General features: G+C 41.5%; 1 protein-coding gene across 4 annotated transcripts; it reads left to right on the forward strand.

The window, feature by feature from the left end:
- Positions 1-1,056: 1,056 nt before the first annotated feature.
- On the forward strand, positions 1,057-21,179 carry LOC141051373 (Y-box-binding protein 3-like). 4 transcript variants are annotated; one of them, XM_073548313.1, is made up of 9 exons: positions 1,057-1,156; positions 3,132-3,195; positions 4,739-4,772; positions 7,531-7,620; positions 7,986-8,108; positions 13,645-13,739; positions 18,432-18,618; positions 18,750-18,834; positions 20,696-21,179. In XM_073548313.1, the coding sequence occupies exons 1-8, from the start codon at positions 1,072-1,074 to the stop codon at positions 18,807-18,809; spliced, it is 738 nt and encodes a 245-aa protein (XP_073404414.1). In that variant the 5' UTR covers positions 1,057-1,071; the 3' UTR covers positions 18,810-18,834; positions 20,696-21,179. The 4 variants fall into 4 exon arrangements, with proteins under 4 accessions (XP_073404414.1, XP_073404412.1, XP_073404413.1 ...); XM_073548311.1 differs by lacking the exon at positions 1,057-1,156 and adding an exon at positions 2,434-2,681; XM_073548312.1 differs by lacking the exon at positions 1,057-1,156 and adding an exon at positions 2,434-2,681 and having other exon boundaries at positions 18,444-18,618.
- The last annotated feature ends 879 nt before the right edge of the window (positions 21,180-22,058 follow it).

The raw sequence follows: 22,058 nt of genomic DNA on the forward strand, positions 1-22,058 counted from the left end.
CCCTTTAGTCAAGAGCATCCATAATGGTTTACATGTTCACTAGATTTTGTAGCTTCATTAGTGGTTAGATGCTATTTAATAAAGCTTAAAGGGGTTGTCCAATTTGCATTTGGAAGACCCCAAAGACTTGACCTCGTCCCTAGAAGGCACTGTATCTTATCCAGGCCACATGTCTGAACTCTTGAGATGGGGTCAGAGGCCTCTCACCCAGCCATATCTGTTGTGCTGCTTTTCACTAAAGAGAGGCAAAACCCCAGAAATATGTGTCTGTAAAAGCAGAGCCTGGGTTTGCTTTTAGCCTTTTAAAGGGTTGATGACTTTTAAGATTACTGTTTCCACTAGGTGGCACTAGAGTTGCTGTCCTTTTCCTCTCTGAAGAGGCTGAACCTTTGAGAGCACAGGACTGATCTTTACTATTACCTCCGATCTAGAACTCAATTTTCCAAGCAGTAAGAGCTGTATAACATCATGGTGAATTCAGTCCTGGGATGTCTTGTCTTGTTGCTTAGCATCAGCTGATTAAAGGACACAAACCTGTCAGTTGTCAAATATAGTATAAAGAAAAGCTTATCTGTTACTAGGATCTTATTGTGATTATTATGATGCTAATATCTTTCATGTAGCTGTACAACATCATATGAAACAGGAGTGAATACAAAATGCACAAACACGAGCCATACAGTTGTGCTCAAAAGTTTACATACCCCGGCAGAATTTTTGCTTTCTTGGCCTTTTTTCAGAGAATATGAATGATAACACCAAAGCTTTAGAGGTCTGTAATTTTTATCGTAGGTATAGTTCAACTGTGAGAGACAATCTAAAAATAAAAACTAGGAAATCACATTGTATGATTTTTAAATACTTGTTTCATGTATTAAAATGGAATTTAATTATTTGATCACCTACCAACCAGCAAGAATTCTGGCCTTAACAGACCTGTTTTTATTTATGAAGCACTCCTACTCTGCACTGATTACCTGTATTAATTGCACCTGTTTGAACTCGTCGTTACTCGTTACCTGTATAAAAGGCACCTGTCCACACAATCAATCACACTCCAACCTCCCCGCCATGGCCAAGACCAAAGAGCTGTCTAAGGACACCAGTGACAAAATTGAACACCTGCACATAATATGGAAACTAGGCAAGCAGCTTGGTGAGTAGGCAACAATTGTTGGCACAATTTGAAAATGGACGAAACACAAGATGGCTATCAATCTTCCTCAGTCTGGGTTTCCATTCAAGATCTTGCCTTGTGGGTAGGGCCTCCTTCACACGTTCTTGTGATTCCTGTATAGGAAAAACCATTACTGGTGAGGTCCGTGTGTGGTCTGTATGTACATATGTGACATTCGTGTATCTGTTTGTTGTCTGTGTTTCACATCCGTGTGCCATCTGTGTGACACGTATCGGCGCCTGGGAAAAGCAGTACAGTTCGCGCTGCTCCCAAGCGCCACCTGCTGAAGGCAGCTGTCATCCCAGGGCAAGTGGGAAGAGTGAGGCTAAGCAGAAGGCAATATCCGACCCCTTTACGGGTTATTAATATCAACTCACAGCTGTCTGTTTAGCCTTTGCTGGTTTGAATTTGTAGGGGGACCCTACATCATTTTTTTTTCTGGGGTCCCCCATAAATTCACCAGGAAACGCTAAGTAAACAGCTGTGAGCTGTTACTAATATATAACAATATATAACAAATAGTAAAAATAAAATGCCCTAAAAAAACATCGCTGTGCTTTTTTCATGCATACGGTGCCACTAATTATTTACTGGCCTGATCATATAGTAATACAGATATGATTCTATTGTAAACCATTAGGGATGCTAAGGGTATGTTCATACAGGGTTTATTTTTGTGATGGAAAAATCATCTGCTAATATTAATCAATACCCTACCCCAGACAAAGTAAATTTAGCTAAAACATGCTATGCATAAAAAAAAATAATAGAAAAAAATATATACTTAATTTTTTTTTTTTAACCTGAAAAAAATAAAAATGTATTCTTTTTTTTTTTTTCAAACAATAAAAGGACAATATTGCTTAAAAAGTAGCTGCGATTTGTTTACTGCATGGCAAATAATAATTCCCTATTGGACACAAAAACACTGTAAAAATCAATTTAATAGAAAAATTTAAAAATTATGTGAACATGAAAAATGGCATCGGTCATTGCGGCATGAAATGCTTCCGGAGGCAAGAAAAACCCTTTAACAATGAGTCAAAAGAGAAGATGGCAGATAAAAAAAAAAAAGTTATCTGGCATGGTAGCTAATTCTAAAGTGACTTCGAAAATTGCTGTGGTGCAACCTAAGACAGGAATAAATCATACTACTCATGCTGCCGATGAGTAATCACATGGCATGTCTCTTTAAGAAAGGAGAGATGACGATGGGTGGACATTCACCACCATATAAAAGACACTGAAGGGCCATTTTTAGGTCAGTAAGATCAGTGACAGAAAGAGAACAAGACCGATCGAGGAAAGAGATCCCTCGAACTACCATCTGCAATCCTCCCTGCCTCTCCTTCCCTCCTCTCCCAACACCATTTAGCAGGGAACAGAACATAAGGATTCACAGTCATGAGTGAAGGAACAGCTGAAGAACCAAAACCCAAAACTCCAGGGACTGAACCAAATGCGGCTGACCCTGGTGCAAGCGAAGTGGAGAGGACGGTGCTAGGTGAGAATTGTGAATTAATTCTGCAGTAGTGTGAATTCACACTGGCCTACTACAACATGTTGATTTTCCAGTATGTGCTCTCTTCCTATTGTGAATTAATTACCTAATGTTCCTGTCATGGGCTATTTCTGGTCTGGATTAATCCCATCTGTTCATCTACTCCCTGATAATATTTCATATGTTACCAAGGAAAGTCATGAATGAGAAGTGAAGAAGACCTTTTTCTATATCACCATCAGTCTTATGTTACGTTATTATACAGCTATTCTTGTTAGAACATATTTGCACATTCAATCATGTAATACCCTATCAATCACATACTAATATTTTAGCTGTGCACATACTCACTGTACAGAAATAGCTCAGAGCTTAGGGTATAAATATATGTTTAGAATTGGGATTACTATGGTACTATGAGTTTTGAAATTACGGTACACATTTTTTTTCCAGCAACGAAAGTCCAAGGGACCGTTAAATGGTTCAATGTAAGGAATGGCTATGGATTCATAAATCGGTAAGCTTTCTATCAAAACTAAAATATATTTGACTATATTTTGGATTAATATACACATTAAAGGTTTTTTGATCGCTAGGTGTCTGACCGGTGGGGAACCCGAATGATTCTGAGAACAGGGCTCCTCCCGTCTGAATGGAGTGAAGGTCAAGCATGTCCACCTCCCCTCCATTCATTATCAATGCAAGTTCCACAGATAGGAGGGCGTCCCTGGCTGTCCCATTTCTCTTGTACACATGAGATCATTACAGCCTTACTCAACCTTTAGAGATGTATAAGGCTGGTTTCACATTAGCGTTTTTGTGCGCAGCGCATCGTGCGTGCGCATGCGCACCGCGCACCTATGTTTAACATGACGTGCGCATGGTCTTGCGCACACTTGCGTTTTTGTGCGCATGCGTTTTTTTGTCTTTCGCGCCAGGCGCGCCAGACGCAACATGTTGCATTTTTTGGTGCGCCCTGTCTCGGCAAAAAAACGCATGCGCACGCTTGTGCACGGAATGCGCAAAAACAACACATTGAAGTCTATGGGAACGCATGCGTGCACATGGTCTTGCGCACGCTTGCGTTTTTTTGGGCATGCGTTTTTGAGTTAAACAAGTCTAGAATGTTCTCTAGACAATGGAAAAAATGTCACACCTAAAAACGCATGTGCATAAAAAAACGCAAACGCATGTAAAACGCAAGCAACGCTGTGGTTTTTTGACGCATCAGCGTGCGCATGACGTTAAAAAACCGCGCGTTTGTTTTGCGTTTTTCTTTGCGTTTTTTATGCGCCCGATGCGCTGCGCAAAAAAACGCTAATGTGAAACTAGCCTTAAGGCTAGATCATGTCTATTTGGTTCTACTATTAGTGATTGGCGAGTAGCATCGTTGCTCGGGTCTCCCTGAGCATGCTCGGGTGATCTCCAAGTATTTTGGCGTGCTCGGAGATTTAGTTTTCGGCGTCTCAGCTGCATGATTTGCGACTTGTAGACAAGCAGAATACTCCAGAATCTCCATGTAATACTAGCACACAGTGATCCAGAGAGTCTGATTTTCCATTATGTAATTCATGTAATTCAGAAGAGGACTAGAATGGTGTTGAATATAGGTGTGTACTAGTGATGAGCGAGTATACTCGATGCTTGGGTCTCCCAGAGCATGCTCTGGTGATCTCCGAGTATTTTGCTGTGCTCGAAGATTTAGATTTCGTTGTCTCAGCTCCATGATTTGCGACTTTGTAGACAGACTGAATACATGTGGGAATTCCCTAACAAACAGGCAATCCACACATGTATTCAAGCTAACAGTCGCAAATCATGCAGCTGAGGAGACCACCCGAGCAACGATGCTACTCGCCCATAGTTATCCGAAGACATTAGCTCATCACTAGAGATTACTAATACTTTAAAAAAAACCATGACAAAGTCTCCCTGTTGGAGACTTTGCATTGTGGCCCATAAGCTTCACGTTTTTCCACTGACCATCACCTTACTATTAAATCTTCACATCTCTCAATAGAACTGTGTAATATTTTTCTAATTTGCTATTATCTTTCTAGAAATGACACCAAAGAAGATGTCTTTGTCCACCAGGTGAGACGTGAAACAATCCTTTGTAAGAGTGTGAGGGTATGACAGAGGTATTATGAAAGGTTTGAGAAAGCCATAAGCATTTCCAGCGATCAATATTTAGGAAAGTATTCTACAACAGGAGGATCTGTTCCCTGTTAGGCCTCGTTCAGACGACGTGTTCTGTTCCTGTTAATTGGATAGCACATGGACAAATGTTATTCTGTAGGGCTGCTCCGATGACAGTTTCCACACAGACCAAGTATCCGTATGGAAAAAAAAAATCACAGAGTGAACTAGTATCTTCCTTATTTTGGATGAAACTCGCCTATTCAAGTTTATATGGATCATTCATATTGCATCTGTTATTTACGGATACATTGCAAATAGTAACAAAGGAAACTGTATTTGGCCTTGTAAATTTTTTTTAACTGGTGATGTATAAAAAGTAAAAACCCATGACATACAGATGTCATATAGGTGTAAAAAATGGACAAACTGATGGCATATATGAATGCAATATAGAGGAAAATATGGATAAAAATTGGCCTTTTTTTTTTCTGAAGGAAAATTGTATGGTTTTTCATGCTCTCGTGTGATCCTGACCTTAAAAACATATATACCATATATATATTTTTTTCATGACTTTTCATTTACCTAAATCCAATTACACTGGTACTATATTGTTTTTTGTATCTTTATCTACAAATCCCCGGAATGTTTTATGGTTAGAGCAATGATTGATGTGTCGCTGACTTTATCCTTTCTGGATAGGCGTTTAGTGCTGATGATGAGTTAAAATAGAACACCATCCGCTGCCAGGCCTGTCAAAACGTAACTTGAGAAAGTCACTAACACAGAGAGGAGTGAAGGGTCAATTGGAGGAATCAATGGGACAAACTTGTCTGAATAGTAGTAAACTCACGTTTCATGGCCAGAACGACCCCAAACAATTCAGCATCATCGCGAGAGACTGTGGGCAAGTGGAATGACAATGTAATTTATTGGTATGACAGCGAACTTTGCTTACCTTGGTATTGAGCAGTCTGGGTGACTGGAAGGGCTCCAACTTTCAAGTAGTGTTTCATTCCATTAGATAGCACTGAGCCTGTTATTGCTACCGTCCTATGTAGCAGCACCTGTTCCCTTCACGCATTGCCTGGTGCCTAGCACAGCAGAAGCGCTGATGAGGTGAACTTTGTAGTCTGAGTTTTATGATGAAGCAGGAGGTCATCATCATCCCCTGCGGTGTGACACTCATCTTATTTAAAACTACTTGTCTTCACACTACATTATTCGTGAAGATGAATTATACATATGAATTTTATGAAGAAATTATATATTATACAGTGTTGTTCAAGGCCGGATTACACATCAGTCAATCGTCTAGCGGCATCCACCAGCTTGTACACTCCAGTGCAAGACATGGGAGGTCGTAGGATTGAGTTTAAGTTTACTCCTGACAGTATATTAGTTCTAAAACTGTTTTCTGAAGAAGGGGTGATTATGAAGTTTTTACTAATACATTATACCTATTTATACATTAGATAAAAGTCTATTAAATCTGCTGATTTAGACAAGACCATCATATGTGTATGTGGGTCTCCAAACTCTCCATCTACAGATTATTTTGTTGGCGATAAGGGTCAAGCATTTTGAATCTACACAGACGATTCTTTATTTTTCTCCCGTTAGATAAGATGCTTGGAATAGACCTACTCCTCTCTCCCCAATGAAAACACATAAAAGGTTGGCTGAGCCGAGTGTTTGTATGTATAATGAAATCATGAGAGATAGTTGTCCAATGAAAGGGACTTCAACGGACAGGTATCTAAGGTTAATGGCACCTAAAGGAATTAAGATCAAATATTCCATCTGCCCGCACTGCAAGCTAGAAGACATAATCGAGCATGCTATAGTTATCTCTCAATTGACACAGGATAGTATGAAGTTAAGGGGAACCTGTCAGTCGAATCATGCTGCCCAAACCACGGGCAAGTATGTTTTTCTCTGAAACACTCCAAAGAAAAGATTGTACGAAGAGCTGGCCGGGAACCATAGGAAATGGTTAGACAATTTTTGTGCCGCCGCCAGTGGGTTTCTCCCTGTATTGCTCGATTGCAAATTATCATGACCCAGCTATAATGGTTTATGGTGGCCTAAAGTGAAGGCTTCTAGTCTGAGTAGTAAGCAGGTTTTGTAATGTATATTAATGACAACAAAGGGCCTGGATGGAGGTTATTATAAGGCCTGAAGCAACATTTCATGACCTTGAATATTAGGATTTCTTTTCTGTTTTTTTGTATTAACTTACCCATTGTGTCAAATGTTTATATTCCAAGAATTGGTCTTAATTATGTTCGAGCAAAACGATTCACAGAACACTGGTCCAGGTGCCACATTGGTAGCACATGGCAGTCGGACCAGAGCCCTGCGAACCTCCTCTTACCTGCTAGCATCCTCGTGGCCTCCGTCTACTGATTAGTAGGCCTTGCATGACGTTATTGCTTCGGCATTGTGGATCTTTTTGCTCAACACTAGTTTTAGGCCTCATTCACCCATCAGTATTTTTGATCAATATGTCATCATTGTTTGTATGTCAAAACCAGGAGTTTAACATTCAGAGAAAAACTATAATTAAAAGATTGACACCTCTTCTGTGTTTTTGGGACACTCCTGACTTTGGTATACAAATACTAAAGAAATATTGATCAAAGCTACTGATGTGTAAATGACGCCTTTGCATACAATTTTCCAAAATGTTATGTATTCTATTTCACAGACAGCAATCAAGAAAAACAATCCTCGCAAATACCTGCGGAGCGTAGGGGATGGAGAGGTGGTGGAGTTTGATGTTGTTGCTGGGGAAAAGGTAAGTCGCTCTTGTCGGTCTGTTTTTATGATGTGTAATACTCACAGGACATGTAACATAATCTGAGGTATAAGAAGTAGACAGAACTTTCTTTTACTTATAAAAATTATTTATTTGCTCCGTTCAGCTGTTGCAGTTTATTCTATGTGCATGCACAGCTTCTTTAAACCCTTGTTTGCTGCTCTGGTGCAGCTATGGTAGACAGGGGAACAACTGATTGTGGGGGTCCAGTGGTCAGACCCTCATGATCTGACATTTATAACCTAACAGTGGCTAAGTGATAAATCTTTATAGCCAGAATACCCCTTTAAGTGCTGTATTAACGTGATTCTTAACTCCATTAATCTGCAAACTTAATTTTTTAGGGCGCCGAAGCAGCTAATGTAACAGGCCCAAAAGGAGCTCCTGTCCAGGGTAGTCGTTATGCTGCTGATCGCCGTAGATATCGCCGCGGTTATTATGGACGCAGAAGAGGACCTTCAAGGGAGGTATGTATAAGGTGACAAATTCAATAGCTGTGTTTTTTTATATATATATTTTTAAGAGTATGTGTGAATATATCCTAGCTACAAGGATACACAAATGAAACCTAATTTTATGCGTCCATAATTAATGCTGGACAGAACACGGATGTCAGATGGAATGCGCACTGACGTCATCCATGTGCTATATGTGTTTTTTTTACGGACCCATAGACTTGTATTGGCCCTTGTCATCCAAGCTGCCGGTAAAAAGCGGATATGTCGCCGTGTGTTTTGCACAGATACACGGTCTGTGCAAAAACATGAACATAGGTTATAACGAGTGATTGCATGCCCTTTGGGTGTGAGCTGGTATTACGAACCACGCAATGGGGTGTAACCACGCACCAGACTGGCGTATGTGCAGACTAACAGCAAGCATAAATACCTGGTGTACCTCTCTTGCCACTCCTACCTTGTGTATGAAAAAGCTCTGTAGTTAATACTGTTCGGGTACAGTTATTCGATAGTGCTATCCATGAAGTGCATGGGTAGAGCTATCTCATAGCTCTATTTCTAAAGGAAATGAACAGGTAGAGCTAAAGCCCCTGTCACACACAGCGCTCTCGCTAGCGAGATCGCTGCTGAGTCACAAGTTTTGTGATGCAACAGCGATCTCGCCAGCGAGATCGCTGTGTGTGACAGCTATCAGCAGCCGGCCCCCTTGCCGGGTATCGCTGATCGTTCATGAAAGGTTAGGACTTTTTTTTTGATCGTTGGTCAGCCGCTGGCCAGCACGCATCGCTGCGTGTGGCAGGCGGGAGAGCAACGACCAGCAATCAGGTAGCTGGTAACCAAGGTAAACGTCAGGTTTCTAAGCAGCGCGCGGTGCTTAGAAACCCGATGTGTACCTTAGTTACCAGCGCGCTGATACAGGGAGCTGGTAACCAAGGTACACAGCGACGCGCCCGCTTGGCGTCGCTGGTGCTGATCGCTGGTGAAGCTGCCTGTTTGGCAGAACTGTCTAACCCTATGCTTTTTCCATTTAAAGCAACGGCATGAATAACGTTTGCTTTTAAGCTTTTCACATAAAGCCTTGTGCCATTCCAAATGCTACGCTTTCTGTTAAGATTACGCAGGAGCATAATTACAGCTCCTGAATTCAGCTTTAGTTCATGAAGAGGCAACCCAGTGGGATTCAAAGAGTTAAGAAACTTTTCATGCATAAATAGCTTTTTTATATCGGTTCAGATGTATGTAAACTGCCTCTGTGCGGTCCGCTGGGCGGGGCTTAATCAACTGCTCCCCCCCATCCCTGTCTTGCTCTACACAAGAAGAAATGCGTAGAGCAAGACAGGGAGCGGGGGAGCAGGTGAATAAGCCCCGCCCAGCGGACCGGACAGCGGCAGTTTACATACATCTGAACCGATATAAAAAAGGTATTTATGCATGAAAGGTGCAGGGTCAGGGGGAAGCAAAAGTACTAAGAGAATCCTCATGTGCTACACAATTGAATGATATCATTATATGATATCTCAAAAAAGGGGTGACAGATTCCCTTTAAGAGAGCCCTGGGGTCAGTACCAAAGCGCTGAGTGGATTTGCCCTAACTTCCGTACCGTACCGTACTTTAAGAGGGGCCTGGAGTTAGAACCAGAGTAATTAGTGGAATTTCTCCAACTTCCATACCAATGATCCCTTTAAGAGACCCTGGGATAAGAACCACAGCGCTAAGTGGAACGGTCCTAACTTCCTTACCGGGGATCCCTTTAAGAGGGAAGATGTGCCTATGGGGATGGAGGATATGTGATGGTTATATGGGCACGGGAGGGGGTGATTCATTTCTGTCATGTGCTCTCTGCTCCTTTCTGGGGGGCAGACAATGGCTGGGAGCTTATGTTTCCAGGGATGCTACATTTCTCCCACCTGGTTAGTATCTGCTGAGGTGTTGTCGCTGAGTGGGAAAACTGTTGCTCATAGCAACTAATCACAGCTCAGCTTCTTTTAAACAGCTCTGGTGAAATGAAAGATGCTTTGTGATGGGCTGTGGATGACTCATTGTGCACGGACATGTCCAAATTAGGTATATGGATGGGTACGTGTGATATCCGCGAAAAAAACCAGATATGACATGTACTGGAAAGATGAACGTGTGAAAAAGCCCTTAAGCATGGCTCTAAATTTCTGCAATATTTTCTCTTTCATGGCTGACTGCTCACAAGGGGGGGACTCCTGCATAAGTAATGGGGCCACTTAGTTAAATGACAAACTTTTCTTTCTTGGACACAGTATACACCTGAGCTGCCACATATACATAATACGAGTTAAATTAACAAACAGAAGGGTAAAGTAATGGAGCTGATATACATATACAGGTGCTTCTCACAAAATTAGAATATCATCAAAAAGTTCATTTATTTCAGTTCTTCAATACAAAAAGTGAATCTCATATATTATATAGTCATTACACACAGAGTCATCTATTTCAAGTGTTTATTTCTGTTAATGTTGATGATTACGGCTTACAGCCAATGAAAACCCAAAAGTCATTATCTCAGTAAATTAGAATAATAAAAAAAAACCTGCAAAGGCTTCCTAAGCATTTGAAAAGGTCCATTAGTCTGTTTTAGTAGACTCCACAATCATGGGGAAGACTGCTGACTTGACAGATGTCCAGAAGGCAGTCACTGACACACTCCACAAGGAGGGTAATTCACAAAAGGTCATTGCTAAAGAAGCTGGCTGTTCAGAGTGTGCAGTATCCAAACATATTAATGGAAAGTTGAGTGGAAGGAAAAAGTGTGGAAGATAAAGGTGCACAAGCAGCCGGGATAACCGCAGCCTTGAAAGGATTGTTAAGAAAAGGCCATTCAAAAATTTGGGGGAGATTCACAAGGAGCGGACTAGTGCTGGAGTCATTGCTTCAAGAGCTACCACACACACAGACATATCCAGGACATGGGCTACAAGTGTCGCATTCCTTGTGTCAAGCCACTCATGACCAATTGACAATGCCAGAAGCGTCTCACCTGGGCTAAGGAGAAAAAGAACTGGACTGTTGCTCAGTGGTTCAAGGTGTTGTTTTCAGATGAAAGTAAATTTTGCATTTCATCTGGAAATCAAGGTCCCAGAGTCTGGAGGAAGAGTGGAGAGGCCACAATCCAAGCTGCTTGAGGTCTAGTGTGAAGTTTCCACAATCAGTGATGGTTTAGGGAGCAATGTCATCTGCTGGTGTAGGTCCTCTGTTTTATCAAGACCAAAGTCAGTGAAGCAAACTACCAGGAAATTTTAGAGCACTTCATGCTTCCCTCTGCCGACAAGCTTTTTGGAGATGAAATTTCATTCTCCAGCAGGACTTGGCACCTGTCCACACTGCCAAAAGTACCAATCCTGGTTTATAATCAACAATATCACTATTCTTGATTGGCCAGAAAACTCACCTGACCTTAATCCCATACAGAATCTATGGGGTATTGTCAAGAGGAAGATGAGACACCAGCCCCAACAATGCAGATGAGCTGAAGGCTTCTATCAAAGCAACCTGGGCTTCCATAACACCTCAGCAGTGCCACAGGCTGATCGCCTTTATGCCACGCCGCATTGATGCAGTAATTGATCCAAAAGGAGCCCCGACCACGTACTGAGTGCATTTACTGAACATACATTTCAGTAGGCTAACATTTCGGATTTTAAAATAAATTTTCAAGCTGGTGTTATAAAGTATTCTAATTTACTGAGATAATGACTTTTGGGTTTTCATTGGCTGTAAGCCATAATCATCAGCATTAACAGAAATAAACACTTGAAATAGATCCCTCTGTTTGTAATGACTCTGTATAATATATTATTTTCACTTTTTGTATTGAAGAACTGAAATAAATTAATTTTGTGGTGATATTATAATTTTGTGAGAAGCACCTGTAGATGTCATAGCTCTAACATTTAAATGACTGTGAGTCGCATCTTCCTGGAAATGAATGAGTGGATGAAAAAATTAATCGCAGCAGCTGCTGTTGTTGAAAGTCTAAATTTGTCTCAGACTGTGTGAGAAGTAGAAACAGATGCTCCGGATTATAAGAGAAAAAGGAGCGTGAAAGCACAGTCAACTTCAGCAACTCAGATTACAAGCACACTTGTCTAAGGGTCATGCCCACAATGACTGGTCATGTTTAAAGGCTGGGGACGTGCTTGATGGTCAAGCCCATCTAATTCCACAGCCATATTTAGAAATAATTGTGGATATAAATAATTTCTCTATATATGTACTCATGTCTAACAGCTCAAACCTTTGTATGGCACATTGGATCTTCACAGAAATTTTGAGCTTTCTAGTATCAAGTAATATATTGATACTTGAGGGTAAAACTATTTTAAAAGACCCATTTGGTGAAAACTTTTCTTCACATTCCAAACTCTATCTAGACGAAGGCTGGAGTCACACATAGCGACTTACCAGCGTTCCCGACAACGATATCAACGTGTCAGGATCGCTGGTAAGTCGCTATGTGATCGCTGGTGAGCTGTCAAACAGACAGCTTCACCAGCGATTAGCACAGCGACGCTGCGCACGCGGCATCGCTGTGTTCGTTAGCGCTGATGCCATGGATCCATGTAAAAAATAGAATTAAAATAAAAAATAATGTTATTCTCACCTTCCAACGTCCCGCGCAGCATTCCCGCCTCTCTCCATGCTCCGGTCCCAGTAATCCTTTGCGAGAATTACCGCGATGACGTCCGTTCTCGCGGGATCGCGAAGTCTCGCGGTCATTCTTCCAAAGGATTACTGGGAGCGTGGAGAGAGGCGGGAATGCTGCGCGGGACGCCGGAAGGTGAGAATAACAATATTTTTTATTATTTTACACCTGATCGCTGGTCTCCCGCCTGTCACACGCAGCGATGCGTGCTGGCCAGCGGGAGATCAGCGACGAAAGAAATGTCCAGAGTTTTCTTGCAGCGATCAGCGATACCGGCAGGGGGGGGGCGGTCGCTGATCGCTGTCACACACAGCGATCTCGCTGGTGAGATCACTGTTGTGTCACAAAACTTGTAACTCAGAGATCGCTATGTCTGACTGGGCCTTAAATCTGATAGCTGACCATGCCTATTTATTACTATAAAAAGAGGGGTATACGCAGCTACCACATACCTTTATTTTCATTTATGTCTGGGTTAAACAAAGAATTGACAATAACAACATTAACAGCCCTTGTTTCACCCAACAGAACACAGTAGTCTTCATAATAACTATGACATTGCAGGTGAATTGGGGTAAGTGGTGACAAAATCTAACATTTGTGCAGAGTTGGATCAAGATTAATCGAGGTTCCAGAGAAAGAAGTGCCTCCTACCCATTAACAGTGTCCTCCTCGATTAATCTTGATCCAGCTCACGTTTTAGAGAAACCAGTCGTTTCATTTTTCCAATATAGTTTGGGGAATTAAATCTCAACTCCTCATATTGATTGGATACTACAACGTTGTATTAATTAAATCATAATAAAATTTTCTTGCTACATAACACATTACTGTACAAATGTATAAGATAGCCCTTTACCATACTACAGGGAGTTGACGGTGAGATCAAAGACGGTGTCCTTGAAGCAAACCAAACCCAGCAACCACTTCGCCAGCCAACCAACTACAGAGCAAGGTATCGTAGGTAGGTTCTTCAGAGTAGTAATGTGTATTTTTATTATTATCTAATTAATATTATATATTTTATTTTCTATTAAAGTGTCTGGTGTTCTGAATAAAGCTCCAAAGGTCACAAGAGCCAAATAACATTAGCTCCTTATTGTAATTCTCTTCCAAATACTTATTACTGAATAATGCTGTATAATATTTCTATTTCTATCAGACTAGATTCTGACAATTCAGCAAATTATTTACAGAATTTGCTACAGAATCATTGGAGAAGACTTTCAAATACAAAAGTTTATTGGAGTTAATTGCATCAAATTAATAAAAGTCTCTAAGGCTACTTTCAGATTTGCGTTCGGAGGCGCAGCGCAGGGCCGCCGCTAAGCTCTGCCCCCGGCCGCGCCTCCTCTGGTCAGCTCTTCCTCTGATCGCATGACACTGCATGCGATCAGCGTACCCTATAGTTAGCGTTGGGTACGCTGGCTGTGTGCTGGGCTGATATTGCCGGCGCTTGCGCCTTTTGGCGCTGTGCCGAGCGCACAAAAACGTGCCGTGTTGCATTTTTGTGCGCTTGTCGTAGCGCCAAAAGGGCGCAAGCGCCGGCAAAATCAGCCCAGCGCACGGCCAGCGTACCCAACGCTAACTATAGGGTACGCTGATCGCATGCAGTGTCATGCGATCAGAGGAGGAACTGACCGTAGGAGGCGCGGCCAGGGGCAACGCTTAGCGGCGGCCCTGCGCTGCGCCTCAGAACGCTAGTCTGAAACTAGCCTAAGCCACAGAGAAACGTGAATAGTTGCACCAGTGTTAAAACATGTAATCCTTTGTATGGAGGAGTTGACCCGGATTATAGAGCCTTTATCAGCATAAATGTCCAATTTGAAGGTGCTCAGCATATATCACCATGTAGATATAAATGATTCAGAAAAAAGTATGTGGCACTCACCATGGCAGCTTGAACAAAAAGTCCTTTATTTCATGACTATCATCTTAGATGGTAGGGTGCAGCAGCGGGCAGAGGCTTGCGGGAAGAGAGGAGACGGGACGACGGCCATTTCACCTGGACCTATTGAAACGTGGCAACGTGAAACGGCCGTTGTCCTCTCTCCTCTTTCCCCGCACGCTTCTGCCTGCTGCTGCACCCTGCCATCTAAGATGATAGTCATGAAATAAAGGACTTTTCATTCAAGCTGCCATGGTGAGTGCGGCATACTTTTTTCTGAATCATTTAAATTAATAAAAATGTGCAAGCCCCTGGTGCATTTTGGGCTAAAGAAAATGAAATCCTTGGCACTAAAAATTTTCTGTATTTAGAAAATGAGAAAGTTATTGAACATGCGCCTTCACACTTTTCTCATCGTTCACCATAATTTCCAACTTTTTTACACCTGATGAAAATTGACAGCCTTTTCAAGCTGATGGTTACCTTTAAATTATCATTCTAGTTTTTTTTAGTTAATTCTATAATTTATACACTATTGCCTTAGTTTGTTATTCCTTTGAATGTTCATAAAAATGTATGTATTCCTTCCATTCAGTTAAGTCATGTGATTTCATACATTCATACCTTTATGTTCTCTCAAGTGAGACACTATCTCAGCCTGGGATGGGGGATAGAAACCCCTATCCTAGTTACAGATGATAATTAGACAGCTCCTATGTAAATCTGTTAGATTTCTAAATAAATCTCTTTACTATCGACATTGTGGATGGCATTGTAGGTAAAATATCTGGTTTTAATGATCATGCATAACTTTGTCAGGGCAATAAAAGCTAAACCGGGTTGTATAATATTACCTAAATAAGCCGGCCACTGGGCAAAAATGTAACTGATGAATTGTAATGTTGATAAATGTATAGTACCGTAGTTTGTCCTGCATTTACACTACATGTACATAAACGAGTGATAACTAAATAAGTTAAGTACTTATGTATTCAGGTAACAAGTAAGATAAGCAGCAGTACTCAGTGTTAAACAGCCGCTACTGTTTCAAATAAGAGTTTATGATTATGATGCATAGAAATAGATAACAACCCAGGATACCATTGTATTATTACCCCTCTATAAATTCTATAAAAGGGTTCAGAGGCGTCAACTTGATTTATTAAACGATCTAAGAGATCTTGCTTATAATGAGAGGTGTTATGATTGAGTCACCATAGGAGGCAAAAACAGAAATGCTAGCTAAGTCCAGAAAACCAAAGAAGTTGGCAGCTATCGGATTGCAGACCCCTGAACCTATCAACACAACTAGCAGTAGCCGTGGGGGGTTCCTACGATGCCCTAGACCCCTCGATCACAGCCGGAGAATTAAATAGGCCTAAAGAAAGAAAGGGGAAATCTAAACTGCCCCAGAGCAGACCCCAAAGCAATAGGCAGCCCCCAACATATATTGACGGTGAAGCAAGATGAAAATACTAACACAGACAGAAAGATAGACTGAGCAAAGACGGGGCCCAAGCTAACTAGACAGAAAAGGACAGGAAGGCTGCTGTCTGCAATCCGTGAAAAACCCTATGAAAATAAGAGCCAACAGACTGACAGTGAAAAAGGCCCTGAAGATGCTAGGCTTCAAAAAAGCTATGTCAGTACTCAGAAATATTCAGAAGACAGAGCTACAGGCAAAAGGAGATTCAGATCACCCCAGCAGGGAATGGAAGAATACAGAAAAGCAAGGAAAACAAAAAACAAAACAAAAATGCTAACAGTCAAAACAGAAAACTTAGCTTTAGAGGAGCAGGAATCAGACTGGTGTCCTAGAAGTCCACAGAGAAATCACCCGCAGGGCAGAAGGGCGTCGGCAGCCTTTTATCCAGTCCGTGACTCCACTCAGCCAGTCATCCTCATTAGGCTCAGGTGCCTGATAATCAGGCTCATTACCTTCCTTTACCAGAATAGGGAGTTCACCAGACCTCAGTGACGAAGGGGAAAATGAACTCGCAACAGAGAGGTTATAAAAAAATTAGGCCTGTCCAAGTTGCAAAATAGGATCCTCAGAAGTGATCTCATTTTACATTTATTAATAAATATGTGGACAATACAAAGAACGGGTATATGATTTGTTCCTGCCAAAGACCTTCCAAAAGACCAAGAGGAAAGGCAATTTAGACATCTAAACACGAAAAGGTTCGAAAATGATCGACCACTGGAGGTAGTAATGGCAGTTAATATATCAGCTGTTAAGAAAAGGGCTGGATAATTTTCTCATAACAAATGGCATTGAGGGTTATTATAATGTAGCGATAAATTTATCATTGACCTACGAAGGTTTGATGAATTTGTGTAACTAAGTAACAGTTCAGCCTCCCTCACTGCATGCTTATAATATATTAGCTTACTTAAAGCACCACTCTTACGAGGCTTTTTTTTTACTTCACTGCCGGAGTGGTATTGCTAATGTCTGTTTCCTGCCCTTAGTAAAATCCGTACCAGCGCAGCTGCTGCCGTCTTCTTCTGCTCCCGGGGCCGCTCTGCTCCACAGTTTTGTGATCACAGCTCCTGAGTTACAAGTAAGAGGGAGCGGTCACAAGCTCTCACTGTAAGTGTCTGAGAATCTCCTTCTGGTTCTCATAAACTTACATTGAGTAGGGACTTTTGGCTCACCCAGCAAATACTGGAGCGACCCGGAAAGTCACAAACTGCAGAAGATGACCAGAACCTTGCTGAGAACAGAAGATGTCTGCTGGTAAGTATTTTACTATGAGCAGGAACTTGCATTAGTGAAGCCATTCCGGTGGAGAAATAAAAAAATAAACATGACGGAGTGTGGCTTTAAGACAATATAGAGGAGATGATAATCACGCTGACCCACAGCACGCAGAGATGGTACTGACACTAGCTGCCCATGTAGTGCTGCTGCATCATGAGATCTATAGCAGAGGATGGAGAAATCAAGTGTAGGATGAAATCTACGAATCTGGACGGGAACTGAAGAGAAGGCAAAATGGCTGAAAAGTAAGTATACAATAGACAAATGGGGTGCAGAGATGGAAAAAAAATCTGAACTGCAATTTTAGTAAATTTCACTCTGTAGTCGCTCATAGGCTACCATCTTAGTATAAACATATAATGTTTGGCATGTTTTCTTCTTTATTCTGCATTTCTCTGTATGGCATAAGACCAAAAGTTGTAGCACCATGTACCAGGCCAAAGGGCAGATGCAATTATTCATTTGCATGCAACTTTGCTATTGTTGATAGCACATTTCTGTTTATATGGGTAAAGTGTGTGGGCAATGATTTTAATATCCTCATAAAAGATGCACTCAGATGTCGTTTGGGCATCTGTTTGTGAACCAATGACCAGAAAAGAATGTATGTATGCCCAATCACTGGGCCTCCGAAAAGACATTCTCGTTTGTTGATGTTGTGTTATTGGTTTTGTCTCATAAGGACAACCGCTGTCTAAATGCTCTATTTGGCCACTATGACATTCTCTAGTGGGCCCTCTCTCAGACAGACATGGTTTCTCTATGTATTTCATGGAAAGCCATTTATTTCAGTTGTCATCATTTAATACATGTACAAGGGGCCTTAATATCCTCAAATGAAAACCAGGATTTTTTTTAGATGTCAGGCACATTAATATCAGCCCATCACCAGGCTGGCTTCATTATCTGTGAAGGCTTTTATGGTGGAACAACCCATAGAAGCGGTTACTTAGCATTTACACAACTAAGAAAACAAGGAGCATTTCAACATCTATAAAAAGATTTTTCCACAGACCTATGACTCAGTCCAGAACTCTTCCACCTCCTGGAGAAAATGAAAACACGGAAAACCAATATGAGACAGGGGCTCCAGATCTACAAAACCGACGTGGTTTCCGAAGACCATACAACTACCGGCGTCGACCCAACCAAGCGAGTACTCTAATACAAGGAACTAAGGAGGCCAAGGTATTATTTCTCTGGTCTACTCTGAAGATATACTGTATGTTATGCTGTGAGCTTGTTATCCTATTACCATAGTAGTTAATGATGTTTTTAATGCTGATGTGAGTATAATTTATTTTATCTCTGTACTGTAGCCAACTGAGACCACAGCTGAGAAGCCCGTGCCAGTGGCTGAGAAAAGCAATGCTGTGTAATCTGAGTGACCCGATCTTCCATCATGTAAGTGATACGGTCAGTTTGAGTTACAAAACATGCAGTTGCTTCTGTGCCTCTGACCAACTTAGCAGGACTAAGATGATCATATGATCCAATTCAGGGGCAAACATATCATTGGTGCAACCTGCGCAAGCGCACAGGGGCCCAAGAAGCAGGTGGGATTGTACATTATGATGAGCTATTGGACTGCAAAGAGCCCATGTACTATTCTTGCACAGGGGCCTCTTCTGTCAGTGTTCCACCAGTGATCCAATGATCCACGCTTCATCACAAAAAGGCAAAATGGTATTTTTTATCTTCTTATTTTGTCCATATACACCAAATATGGAAAGGAATGATAACAATCTGTTTTATACAGCGTTATATAAAATATTAAAGTTTTTAAATAATTGAATATATGTACGGTACCTGCACTCATTGGTGTAGGGCTGACCACAGGCACGGTTGTCCTGGGTGCAAAATTCTTAGGAGTGTAAAATTTCAAACGTAATAAATGGTAGCACTTCCTTTTTCTTCTTTTGAAATTCTGCACCCCAAAGAATTGGCGTTAGCAATAAAGATCCTGTGCAATGCACATGTTCCAAAATTCTGGCTGGGTGACCTAGAGCTCCGCCACATTGAATCATATCAGAAACATCATCACACTGCTATATTTGAATCCTGTGGTAGAGCAGGGAACCATAGGCTACCTCCCCCTTCACGCTCTAATCTAGGCAGTGCAAGCACAATGACGTCACTTCGTTGCTCCGCATGTGGTGTCCCTTTGTGTATAGGGGATGAGAGTACTCACTCGCCCGTATTAGGAGAGTATATACTTTATTTCTTTTTATAGGGGTGACATGAAGGTGTCATTATTATTTTTGAAGGAGACACTCCAGGGGCATTAATACTATTTAAGGAGGCCACTAACATAGCAATAATACTTTTTAAAGGGTCACCATTACATTTTAAGGGAATACTACAGTGGCAATAATACTTTCTAAAGGAGCACTTAGGGGACAGTGGTTGCTTTAAAAGGACACTATTTGAGGGTATCATTGCTGTGTTAGAGGGAGCAGGCAATTCATGCTATGCCATTGCCTGGAACTGGAGCTTTGCAGCATCCTTCTTAGTCCATTATTTGCTTTGGTGTATGAAAAGAACCCCAAGGAATCAATAAAAAAAACTCTATACAGTTACATAAAAAAAACAACAGAAAACTGAGCTGGAGAATAACTTGAATAACATGCATGATGTAAAAGCATGTTCTCACTGGCCATGGAAACAAACAAAACCAAAGAAAAGGCAATGTGTGTATATACCCTAATGAAAATAAATAAGTAAAAAAGCAAGTGTATTAAATAATTAACATAGGGTACTTAGCAAACACTGTTTTTGATTTATAAAAAAGCATAAAGATGTCCCACCGCAACAAGGTGTATCCCATTGGGACAGTACCTACACTCTTTAATGTTAAAACCTACTGTACTTAGTGCGAATAGTGGCAGAGAGTCACCGGGTCCCAACTGGACACTCAGCTTTGGAGGGACTATATATGAACTGCCAGTGAAAAGGGGGCCATGCCCTACTTGTACTGAATACAAAAATACTGAAAAAAATGTTTATTATTTAATACACTTGTTTTTTTACTTATTCATTTTCATTAGGGTATATGCACGCATTGTCTTTTCTTTGGTTTTGTTTTAAACTGTACAGTTGTTGATTTTGGTCAAATATGACCAAAAGACACTAGCGCTGCGAGGCAACAGAGCCACCATGCTTTTCATATACATCGATTACTACCCTGTAACATTCAATGAAATGTATGGTCCAGTTTTGAGGTGCAAAGTAATTGTGTAAATTTTGATACAATTTTCTTTTTTAGGCATAATGTGAGCAGAAGAATGAAGAACTTTAAATGTGGCCACTAAGTAGTACTAATGCTTAGAGTTCAAAAGTTGCCTAATAATTACGAGGAGGATACCTTGCCTGCTGCAGATTTCTGCACTGAGAACAACTGGTGTTTTTTCAATGTCAGCGTGCCAATGTTAGAAGTAAATACATATAATTTTTTTTAACAATAAGTGCAGAAGAGATAATGAAGACTGTCTGTCAAAGATCCATTTGACTGCATTTTCAAAAAGGAATTGTAAATTATTTGGTTAAGAAAATGAGTTTCCAGCTACTTTCCAGTTTCTGCAGCAGCTTTGAACAACCTTTCCCCTCCTGGCTGATGCACATCTGATGACATCATGGCCCAGATAATGACCTTGGTTCACAGATACATTTTTGGCAAGTTTATTTTGCACAAGCCAAAGACAAACTTTCAGACGCATTGAAATAAAATCTATCATTTTGAAAAATTATAATGTGTTGTATTCATTGAGCTCTAGCAAAATATAATGCAGATTTTGGTGCTGGATTTCTCTTCATCCTATTCCTGGAGGGTAGATTTACCATACAACTGTAAACCAATGTTATTCAAACTGTTCATCCTTACTTTACAATTCTTCACATACAGTGATGCAGAAATTTTCCTGTGTAAGGCCACATTTACACGTTCAGTATTTAGGCAGTATTTTACATCAGTATTCGTAAGCCAAAACCAGCATGGGTGAAAAATACAGAAGTGGTGACGGTGATTAACCCCTTTCTGACATCCGACGTACTATCCCGTCCACGGTACCCGGGCCCGTATGACCGTGGACGGGATAGTACGTATCACAGCTGACACCCGGCACAATGTGTCAGGGGCGGTCACGGACCGCCCCCGACACGTTAACCCCTTGCACACCGCGATCAAACACGATCGCGGTGTACCGGGGGTTAAAGGGAAGCATCGGCAGGGAGGGGGCTCCCTCCATGCTTCCCTGAGCCCCCCACGGCAGCGCAATGTGCAGCGCTGCTGCGGGGGGCTCCTTTCCTCCAGGCCCCTGAATCCAAGATGGCGACGGGGGCCTTCGGGGGCCTGCAGTAAGCTGGCTTCCTCAGTGCCTGCAAAGCGCAGGCATGAGGAAGCCTTCGGCAGTGCCTGTGCCAGATCGCTGATCTGTCACAGTGATCTGTGATGTGACAGATCAGCGATCTGTCACAGGACAGTGATGTCCCACCTGGGACTATTTAATAAAGTAAAAAAAAGTGTAATAACGCGCGATCAAAAAGACGCATATAAATATCCATGGTACCACTGAAAACGTCATCTTGTCCCGCAAAAAACGAGCCGCCACACAGCATCATCAGCGAAAAAA

The sequence above is a fragment of the Dendrobates tinctorius genome, unplaced genomic scaffold, assembly GCF_039654945.1.
Source record: "Dendrobates tinctorius isolate UK_male_01 unplaced genomic scaffold, ASM3965494v1 ptg000156l, whole genome shotgun sequence".
Taxonomy (NCBI): domain Eukaryota; kingdom Metazoa; phylum Chordata; class Amphibia; order Anura; family Dendrobatidae; genus Dendrobates; species Dendrobates tinctorius.

Bases quoted from the DNA above. Each gene is read 5' to 3' on its own strand.
- LOC141051373 (XM_073548311.1), top strand. From the start codon at position 2,582: ATGAGTGAAGGAACAGCTGAAGAACCAAAACCCAAAACTCCAGGGACT. The intron at 4,773-7,530 runs GTGAGACGTGAA...TCTATTTCACAG, and splicing joins AAGATGTCTTTGTCCACCAG to ACAGCAATCAAGAAAAACAA. The intron at 13,740-18,431 runs GTAGGTTCTTCA...ATCTATAAAAAG, and splicing joins TACAGAGCAAGGTATCGTAG to ATTTTTCCACAGACCTATGA.